Raw genomic sequence first — 10,609 nt, 5'->3', positions numbered from 1 at the left:
GAGTTTTTTATTGTTGTTTCTTAAGTGTTAAGGGTAAAAAAAAAAATGCGACGGCACAAAACGAATGCGCATTTATCTGCTTCCCTCTCTCACAGTGGACGGACCCCCAGCGCCTCTGCGACCGGTCACACACTGGGAACAGTGGAGCGCCTAACTCATAGAGGGCGCTCCAACACCATCATATCACAGGAGGCAGCTTCACCTCTCTCTCTCTCTCTCTCTCTCTCTCTCTCTCTAACACACACACACACACACACACACACACACACACACACACACACACACACACACACGTATCACTTAATTGTAACGCTGAGACATTAAACCATCGGAGGTCCGTTTCTTCCTTTCTGCACTCTGTTTACTGGCACACGTGCGTCAGCTGTTTACCGAGTCCTGAAACACAAGCCTTTCTCCTCCCGTCACCCCGGGGCGCTGCTCCAGGGGCATCGCAGGAATAATGAGCCCCTATGAATCACCTATCTCTGGGCAGAGGAGAGGGGCATCGGACCGGTGTGTGTCTCTCTTTCTCTCTCTCTCTCTCTGCACGGAGCCCCGGGGCTCGATGATCAACCCTCCCCTCACCTCCCCTCACCTCCCCTCCCTCCTCCAGCTCCGTTGCAGCCGCTTTGCGCGCAATTACTTCCACATGTTGCCGAAAAGAACAGTGTCCTTGTTCTCCAAACAAAGGATCTCAGCTTCCCAAGGAACGAAATCACCTCGAACTGTTTGAGGTGTTCGCTTTTCACTTGTTTCTTCTTTTTCTTTCTTTCTTTTTTTCCTCAAAAGTTTTGAATAAATGCAAATGTGCTAAAAGTCCAATTTCAGCCATCACTAAACTTTAAACAACTATTGTTTTGAAGTTGTTTAAGTCGTTAAAAGTCCACAGTCAGGTTTGTCTTCTGCAAATGATCGCAACTAAATACCATTTGAAAAGTCTGCTGAGTCGTTACAGGTGTGTTCTTGAAGATGAGGCACTTTTTAAAACACCTTCTTAAAATGTGCTCCATCATCGCTCTGCGTAAATGATGGTGTTCGGTGGCTGAGGGTGAAGATGGAGCAGGGTGGAGGTGGAAACCTTCACCAGCCCTCATCTCATCCTCTCCACGGTGACTTCGCCTGTCGTGACTCCAACTGTCCACCAGGGGGCTTTTTGGTTAAAGCTCATTCTGTATCAAAATAAGTGATTTTTTTTTATTAGAGCCATAATTCAGATGGGACTGTAATATGAACTATGATGGATTTCCTTTTAAACGAGCAAATCGAGCGTGCGCTGAATATCATTTCGCCGCACTGTCGCTCCTCACTGTGTCAGAACTTAAAATCCGACAGTAACAGCAGCCTGCATGCGTCTGAAAACTCCAGTCTGCTGTTTGAAAGAGTTCATCTTATCTCTGCTGATCCACTTTGTTTCCCTCTAAACGATGTTTTTTGGGGGTAAATTACCACGATTACTGATTTTCTAATGTAAATATCCGTCTGTCAGGCCTGACGACGTGTACATGCAGTATAACATACCACAGGCCTGCAGGTCCACCGCGACACACAGCACTGTCCGCCCTGCGGTCACACACATGCGGTCTGAAGATGACTCCGCGGACTGTCGGGGGCCTCCGGGCGGAGAGGAGGTCCCTGCTGGAGCTGTCCAGCGTGCTGAAGTGTGTGCGCGTCTGTCCCTCCGCCAGAACCTGACCGCCTGTCTGACCGCCTGTCTGACCGCCTGTCTGTCTGTCCGCCTGTCTGTCTGTCTGTCCGCCTGTCTGTCTGTCCGTCTGTCTGTCTGTCTGTCCGCCTGTCTGTCTGTCCGTCTGTCTGTCTGTCTGTCCGCCTGTCTGTCTGTCCGTCTGTCTGTCTGTCTGTCCGCCTGTCTGTCTGTCTGTCTGTCTGTCTGTCTGTCTGTCCGCCTGTCTGTCTGTCTGTCTGTCTGTCTGACCGCCTGCCTGTCTGTCTGTCTGTCTGTCTGTCTGTCCGTCCGTCTGTCTGTCTGTCTGTCTGTCCGCCTGTCTGTCTGTCCGTCCGTCCGCCTGTCTGTCTGTCTGTCCGCCTGTCTGTCTGTCTGTCCGCCTGTCTGTCTGTCCGTCTGTCTGTCTGTCTGTCCGTCTGTCTGTCTGTCTGTCTGTCTGTCTGTCCGTCTGTCTGTCTGTCTGTCCGCCTGTCTGTCTGTCCGTCTGTCTGTCTGTCTGTCTGTCTGTCTGTCCGTCCGTCCGCCTGTCTGTCTGTCTGTCCGCCTGTCTGTCTGTCTGTCCGCCTGTCTGTCTGTCCGTCTGTCTGTCTGTCTGTCCGTCTGTCTGTCTGTCTGTCTGTCTGTCTGTCTGTCCGTCCGTCCGTCTGTCTGTCTGTCTGTCCGTCTGTCTGTCTGTCTGTCTGTCCGCCTGTCTGTCTGTCTGTCTGTCTGTCCGCCTGTCTGTCTGTCTGTCTGTCTGTCTGTCTGTCTGTCTGTCTGTCTGACCGCCTGTCCGTCTGTCTGTCTGTCTGTCTGTTTGAATCATAAATACACAAATATATGAATACATGTTTTATTGTTTTCAGAGAGGTCGGACTTGTTGATGCAGCAGACGGGTGGAGATCTCCCCGGTTCCATCAGCGCATCAGGAAACTGGAGGTGATGATGTATAGATAAAAACAGAAAGAACAGGGTCCATGTTAATGAGGTAATGAAATCACTTAAAACTTGTTGAGGTTCTTCACTTTTGTAATTAATTAAATACAATTTACACGTCTAATCACAGCTTCGTGGAATTGAGAGGTGGTTTTAAGGCCAAAATTAGCTGAATAATTAACTTTTTAAAATGTTAATACATGGAACATGATGCTATTTGATGATACATTATGATTTAAAAAAAAAAAACATAAATCACAAAAAGCAGCACAGTAATGCCTTCTGCAGTTTTTACAACTAGAAAATTTAGCTCAGTCCTAACAACTTAGACGATGAGGCACTTTTTAAAGATCTTCTATCAAAATGTGCTCCATCCGATCACATGTTAGTGCTGTGGATGTTTTTTTTTTTTTTTTTTAATTTATTAGTTTTTCTTTATTGGAGATGGAGCTGGGTGGAGGTGGAAACCTTCACAAAAACTATGTCAAACAAATGTCGAATTAATAGACAAAACAAAGTTTACAAACAACTAATGACATTTAAACACAAAGATATTTCTCTGCTAATCCTGTAAAGAACAAAAGGAAAATAAAATGGCCTGATGAAAATAAACCAACTCTTCCGGTGTGTGAATGCACCTCATCTTGTTTATGCAAAGATAGATTTTACCCACCGGACTTTTACTTTGACAAGGTCCTCAATCTGATTTAAAGGCACACTGTGTTGTTGTGGAGAAGCAATTCAAATTCATAAGTTTAATATTTACAACTTAATAAACAGGCTGTCCTCAGAGTAAAATAAGGCCCACAGAACACTGTGTGAATCTAGGAAAGTTGGCAGGGTCCGCCACGCATAAACAAAGTAAAGCACAGCTTGTTTATCCAGACATGAAAACAAAGAGAGTTTGGACATTTAGTTTGTTTAGACATAAAAAAAAATAAAAAAAAGTCTGTGAGGATCTTTCATGTTCTCATTAAAATGTCTTGCCCAGAACTACAGAGTGCACCTTTAAGTGACAACCCCAGCGCACAGATCAGCTCTTTGACGCCAACATTCACAGATGAGTTTATCATTAATTAGTTATTGACGAGCAAAATAAAGTTGTAAATCCGGTTTGAATGAGAACTTTTTCATTGTAGTCTGGTCTGACAGCAGCAGGCCGTCTGTCATCACGTTTAATAGTAAAAAAAAATAAAATAAAATAAATACTTAATATAAATACATAAATAAATAGTTTGTCAAATGTTGGCGTTTCAGAAAATGTCTCATGTACAGCAGTGATGCAGCTCTGGTTCGTGGACGGGAGGTGGACGCACCGCTACGTCACTCTGCGTGTCCGTCGGTTCCCCTGTTGGCCGCACCGACACTTCAGCTTCTTCTCTCCTCTATCTCTCCGCATGAGACAGCAGCTGCAGCCGGCTGAAAAGCGCTCTTATTAATTGTCTTTTGTCATGCGTAATTGCCACATTTTCAATGGTGGCCGAGGCCCGACGTCTCTGGAGTGCTCCTCGTTTGGTGTGCGCACTAGTAGCACTAGCCGCCTTTGCTTGGTTAGTTTCAGTGCGATAAAACGATGTGATCGGAAGCGGCGGCGGTTTGGAGGAGCGGGATCCCGTCGACCTGGACGAACGGTGCGCTTCTGCCCGTTTTTAACGGCCTTACCGTGCGAGGTCACGTCCCGAGGGGCTGCAGCGGAGACGTCTTTCTGCCAAACTGCGCTTTATTCTATTGTCCATCGCTTTAAATGCTGCATTGGTCTTTAACACCTGCAAGGAAGCCCTAATTCGATTAATTGGAGCTTCAATATATATTCATTAGATGGCTTTCCCCCCAATAATATATGATCATCAGCGGGATGTGAAAGGGGACCATTTATTCCCGCTCTGAATGGGCCTGTATGGGACCCAAACTTCACCTGCTTCCCCTCTCAATTAGGAATGTATCCCAAACTCTGACAGAGGCGAGTTAAATTAGGCGTCAACTAATTTCCAACGGCCCCTCCCACGTAATCCCCCCTCAGAGTCCCCCTTTTTTTTCCATTTGAGCGTGCCCCCTTTAATTCACCATAAGTTGAAAGGTTCAAATAGTGCCTAATGAAACAGTGACTAAATCGCTCTCTGTCGCTCGGAGGAACCCTGTAGCTGTCCCTCAAAGCTCTCTGAGCACACAGCCGTCGGGGGTCTCCGGCTAAAGGCGTGAGTCCCAAGGCAAGACAATCTAACCTGTCAAAGCCTTTGGCCGCTTCTATATGTACTTGTTCTGCGGTTGCGCGCAATAGCAGCATAATCAGCCAACGTGGGACCGAAAACGCAATTAAACTCGCTTTGGACAAGTACGAATCTTTTGAAAGGCGAACATTAATGGACTGTGGGCGGCTTCCCGGGGGCGTTATCGGGTACCCTTTTGTGGTCACATCTATGGAGAAATTACAGCTACACTTTCATATAGGCTCACTCCATCTATTCCGAGTTAAAGTGGCATATATGGGGAACACGCAGCTCTGCCATACAGGCCTTTCCTGCCCCCATGTAAGGGAAAAAAAACGCATCGACCATCGGCTCTATTAAACCTAACAGCGTGGTAAAGACAGCTTAATAACAGTAATGTCTGACAACTGGTGATTTGTTTAGCGGAGAGCCACTGCGCTCCAGACTGCAGAACACTTTTCCAGAGAGTGGCCACAAAAATAGAAACACCTGCAGGGAAATCCAATACAAAACTCCCTTTGAGGAACTGTCGTTTTTGGATGACAGCCTGGTGCAACTTTTATTTATTTATTTGTTTTAGAATAGAAAGGCGTTTAAACTAGATTGTCTATATTATAAGGTGTTTCTGATATTATGTCCAGTCATGAGTACATCTTTGTACTCTTCTATTAGGCATGATGCCACACAGGACAAGCATTACATCACCACAACTGGAGGACCAGCGCTTCCTGTTGTCCTGAAACATGATTATCATAATGTCATGATATGATCGTATCATTATTGTGTGTGCAGTGTATTTATATTAGCTGTATATATTTTGAAATTCAAAAATCTTTTATTCCTGTGACTCATTTTAACTGAAGTTTCACGACTTGCATTGATGCAAAAAGTTCATATATTCTCATTAGTAATAGAAATACTTAATTTTCAGTGTGAGCTTCAAAATTTTATTAGATCACACGTCGTTGGTTATAGTATAGTCAACACACTGACAGCCTCTCAGGTCAAGTCGTCATCTTTATTACAATAAATACACATACACATAGTTTACAAATTGTTGTTTACAGGTTTCCACACGGGGGGCTTTTACATGACCACACAACCTCACTGACAGTGATGGGATGTCGGGCAATATTTGGAAATATCTGGTGGAGATAATTCACCGGACAGTGTTTCACCACAGCGTTAAACACGGGTTCACATTGATTTATTTTTTTTTTTAAATGTAGGATCAACTGGAAGTGAAGAGTAATTTTCTTCTCGGGCTTCATGCGGGAGTTTTTGTTTTTGGCCCGGAGGTTGCGTGATAACCTGTATGAAGTGCCAGCAGCGGGAAGTTTGGGAGTCACGTTTTCTCTCAGATGGGTGACACCTCTTTCTCCTCCTCGGCAGAGGCCGGAGATAGAGACTCCTCGTCCTCTGACCTTGAATAGTCTGTGTGGCCGGTTGTGCACTTGCAACCGCTGTGCGCGCTCCTCTGGGTGGCTTTGCCCTCCTTCTTGTGCTTCACCCTGCGGTTCTGAAACCAGATTTTCACCTGTTTCTCCGACAGGTTCAAATACGTGGCGATCTCGATTCTTCTGAGTCTCGACAGATACATGTTCGTGGAAAACTCCCTTTCAAGTTCCAGGAGCTGCGTGCTCGTGAACGCCGTGCGCATCCTCTTGCCATTCTGTATGTGGCTGCTCTCAGAGGCGCCTGTTGGAGGAGAGAGGACAAAAAAAAAACAAAAACATTCACGTCAGACTTTTAGCTTTTAAATACTAAATGTTTAAACTCAGCCGAGCATGCGAATGGCACAAAACATCGTGCGTAAATCTTGTGCGTAAAAGCCGAGTTGACATTTATATGAAACTGCCTGAAAGTTCGCCATGACGTGTAGCAGGACTATCAAACAGGTGCCGAACAGTGACGTGAGCTGAGGATGAAGCAAACAGGTGTCTTACCAATAGAGAGACAGTGGTATCTCCTGGGATCTGTGACGCTGAAGGTGGGCGTGCAGACCGGTGAATGTCCCGGGTGCGCGAGTGCCGGAGACTGCTGATGCGCCATCCTCTGACAGTACTGCGCCTCCGCTCCTGGAAACTGACTCTTCAGCATGGGAATGCCGCTGCGGGACGAGTGGATGTGGGACGTGACGCACAGCGGGCAAACACAGAAAGTCCCGCTTTTCCTGGACGGGCACACCGGAGCGGTGACCGTCATGACGCTCGGAGAGTGCATGCTGATGGGAATAAGGAAGTCTTGTCCTGGATGCTCGGCCGGTCCGGGTCGCACCGTATCCTTGATGATTAAAGAATCGACGTAAAAAGACCTCGACATGGTTGCGCAGCTGAGAAGTGATCGCTCCGTGCACAAGATGATAGCTGTTTCTCATCTGAACCCCTCGGGATCTACAAAGGTGCTTATGTTTGATGGTTCAACAAAAGGGACCCCGAAGAGGGTTGGCCCTGCAGCGTCACCCACGTGCGCACCCGTCTCCAAGGGTTTATACTGTCAGCGACCCAAACCACGTGATGTCTCAGTGGGCCTCCAATCACAACTTTCAGGAGATTCACTCTTTTTTTTATCCACGAATTTAGAAAAGTCTCGAGCACAAGAATGAATAACCAACTGCACTGAAATATTTTTTCATTTCTTCTTCTTCTTCTTCTTCTTCTTCTTCTTCTTCTTCTTCTTCTTCTTCTTCTTCTTCTTCTTCTTTTTAAGTAGATGCACTAAATCTGCCCTGGCTTTCTTCAGCAGACTTAAACTGTTCAACAACTGAATCATTTTCAACAATGTGATTTAAAAAATATATCGTTCTATAGAGATGCTGCAGAACTAATGTTTACTATGTATGCACGTTGTGGAACTTAGATTTATAGGATTATTTTGAGGAACTGGTCAGGATGAAATCTTAAAAGGTAATTTTTAAACCTTATCTGAAACCGGACGTAACACTTTAATACAGACATCATTAGAGTCTGAAGCTGCTCGGAGGAGCAGGTGCAGTGAAAACTGGACCAGAAATAAGCCAGCAAGACTAAAAAATAATATCTAAACTGAAAATCTATGTGATGGACTCGATCCAGACCTACTTTCGCTCTACAGTCGAATTTATTTCCTCCCTAAATGCGATTTAAAGGAATTGTGCACGCGACTCCGCGCGCTAATTGCCCCTGATCAGACTTTGAATCCGGTTGGTCCAGGTTTCACTTCCAGCAATTAAAGAATTATGAACTGATGGCGAGTCTGGGCCGCGGTTATTTGATGGCGATTAGGATTCAATTAGAAAGTGTTTATAATGGCCGGTCTGTGCGGGGGTAAACAGGCAGCTATTTCAGAAATGCGTTAATCCCTCATCTTGTGACAATAATTAGCGAGTTTGATCCCTCAGGCGGGTCACCGGTAGGTTTTAGCTTCTGCTTTCATCTGCCAAGAAACGCCTCGGACCTTCAGACAAGAGGCGAGCCGTCATTAAAGGTCCAGGTCCAATACTGTCTGCTGACCTCAGACAGAACCAACACATGCGTTCAAACGCAAAACACACTCAGTGGGGTGACTTTCTGTTTATTTAGCACCTGTTTTTTCTTTTTTTTTTTTTATGAGTGTGTGCTCACCATGGAGCAAACACACGACTCCAAGCAGCCGAGGCACTTATTGAACTGTGAGATCAAGAATTAGAAAGTCTTTAAAATCCAACCACGGTAATGATCAAAACAAACATGTCAGTCACACGGACAGTAATTGCTCTAATAAAGTGACTCCAGCGTTTGACGTGAAGACGCGCGGAGTTGTTATGGTACAGATAACAGACTGAAACAAGAGAGGGAGAGAGATGTAGAGGGGAGAGAGGGAGGGAGAGAGGGAGGGAGAGAAGGAGAGAGAGGGAGGAAACCAAGCGGAATGATGCGTGGCGCGCGCCCTCATCACACCATGCGAGCTCTAATATTATTTTTCCATAATTCTGCACGATAAAATTTCATTGTCTATTAAGTAATCCCACAAATGAGATCCTTTATGAGGCTATAATGAGGCCTAATTGCCAGGACTAGTGGAGCCACGTGGAAGGATTTAGGAAGCATTAAGCCGCTGGGTACTGTGCACAGGCTGTTACCTAGCCATTACTTTCATAATTCAAGGAGAAAATTAGTCCATTTAAGGGAAAAATCCTTTGATTCCCTTTATTCTGCTTGGTGTGACAGGGCTGCAGTTTTTTTGTCCGCTTCGGTTAAGAAGAAGCCAGTGCAACAAATGGAGCCCGGTGCAGTATCACTCACTGTGTAAAACTGTTAGATTATAAAAGAAAGAAAGAAAGAAAGAAAGAAAGAAAGAAAGAAAGAAAGAAAGAAAGAAAAAATAAAAGGAATTTCAGAAATGCGTAAAGCTCTCAGGGCCCCCACCTCTCAACTCGCCTCCTCTTTCTCTGCAGTGTTGTGCGCCTTTTTTTTTTTTTTTTTTTTTTTACTTTATAGTGCTCCACTATTCACCGCCTTTTCAAATCATGCTGATGGGTAATTAATCACCAGACTATTCAACGACAGCAAAATTAAATTCAAACAGGCAATTTTTGAAAGAAAAGTGAAGTCTCTTCAGAGGCTGGTCAGCCTTAGTTAAGTGGAGAATAACGTTTCTAGCAAGAGAGTTGGGGTGCCAGTGTGCAAAGAGGAGGGAAAGGTGTGTGTTTGTGTGTGTGTGTGTGTGTGTGTGTGTGTGTGTGTGTGTGTGTGTGTGTGTGTGTGTGTGTGTCCGAGCTCCTCCCAGCAATAAAAAAACACACAAACTTGTAAAAGTGCACTGCTAAAGTTCCCCCCTCTCATTCACGTCGCATCCCATGCCATATTATACCGTGAAGAAGTCCATTAATGTTTTGTTGAACAAGCGTCATTAACTTGTATCACCGCCTTTTTACAAACCTTGCATTGTTGTGCAGGGCCAGTCTGCGGCCCATCTTGGCCAATACAGTGGATGATTTGCCCCTTTATTAGTTACCAGGCAACAGATCCTGAATACCAAAACTCAAAGGAAACACTCTGGTCCTCCATATAGATCTCAATGGCGATGGGGGGAAAATGAACAATGATCCCGCGGACAACATAATGCCACGCAATGACTTTTCATTAACAATTATCTGGTTGATGTGAATAGCAGCTGCAGTGGCTACTCTCCATCTCATGGTTTCGCAGAGAAAAGGGGAGCAGGGGGAGAGAAAGAGGCTCGCCAAGTGAATAGCATCCTGCAGGAGTTTAGGGGGTTCATGGTCTCCATGAATGTGGAATCTAATTTATATCTGGGTGAATAATTAGGTTTCTATGCAAAAATGAGTTGGAAATAATTACGTTTTAAAATGCCGTGACAACTTAGCTGGATAGACAAAGAGAAGCAGCTCCTTTTAATGTCTCGCACCAGGAGAGGCTATGAGCTCTCTCAATTAAGAGCAATAAGCTAATGTTTTTTTTAAAGTTTGAAAAATGAATCGGGAATCAACTTCTCTTTCAGCTGCATCCCAATCCTAGGAAAAAAAACAAAAAACATCCACAAACGGTGTCTGTGATTGGGGGAACAGACAACACAGATAGGGAGCGCGGCCCTCGGTCCTATAGAAAAGTAAAGTGACAGCCTCAGTGTAAGAAGAGGCTGCTGAACAAAGCCGGCGAGGGCCCTGTTGATGGCCTATAGAGATGTCCTGCACCGGGCTCCCTCTAATTAGGGAGACGCTTCTCAGTCTCACAGAGCTGCTCAGACCAGACACTCCAGACTGAAGTGTGCCCCTGCGCCAACGAGTGCGTCTGGATGTCCACACTCGAAGCAGCATGTGTAT

General features: G+C 45.4%; 1 protein-coding gene and 1 long non-coding RNA gene across 2 annotated transcripts in view; one reads left to right on the top strand and one right to left on the bottom strand.

Annotated features, from left to right (window-relative positions):
* The window catches only part of LOC119028309, a 34,968-nt gene that overhangs the window by 3,062 nt on the left and 21,297 nt on the right, over window positions 1–10,609 (top strand). Inside the window, exon 2 of the long non-coding RNA XR_005077661.1 lies at window positions 2,530–2,651. This is a non-coding gene — a long non-coding RNA (uncharacterized LOC119028309). The remainder of the gene's footprint in view (window positions 1–2,529; window positions 2,652–10,609) is intronic.
* gsx2 (GS homeobox 2) lies at window positions 6,029–7,382 on the bottom strand. Its single transcript, XM_037114144.1, has 2 exons — window positions 6,753–7,382; window positions 6,029–6,504 (listed from the first exon to the last, which is right to left on the bottom strand). Exons 1-2 carry the CDS (start codon window positions 7,126–7,128, stop codon window positions 6,164–6,166), a joined length of 717 nt encoding a protein of 238 aa, XP_036970039.1. The 5' UTR covers window positions 7,129–7,382; the 3' UTR covers window positions 6,029–6,163.

This window comes from Acanthopagrus latus, chromosome 11, assembly GCF_904848185.1.
Source record: "Acanthopagrus latus isolate v.2019 chromosome 11, fAcaLat1.1, whole genome shotgun sequence".
NCBI classification, from domain to species: Eukaryota; Metazoa; Chordata; class Actinopteri; order Spariformes; family Sparidae; genus Acanthopagrus; species Acanthopagrus latus.
This window is presented reverse-complemented; position numbering and strand designations above follow the sequence as displayed.

What these genes read in the sequence shown, in the direction of transcription:
- gsx2 (XM_037114144.1), bottom strand. Translation starts at nt 7,128, where the DNA reads ATGTCGAGGTCTTTTTACGTCGATTCTTTAATCATCAAGGATACGGTG. An exon ending in ATACCACTGTCTCTCTATTG is followed by an intron (nt 6,505 to 6,752) that starts GTAAGACACCTG and finishes CTCCTCCAACAG; the next exon opens with GCGCCTCTGAGAGCAGCCAC.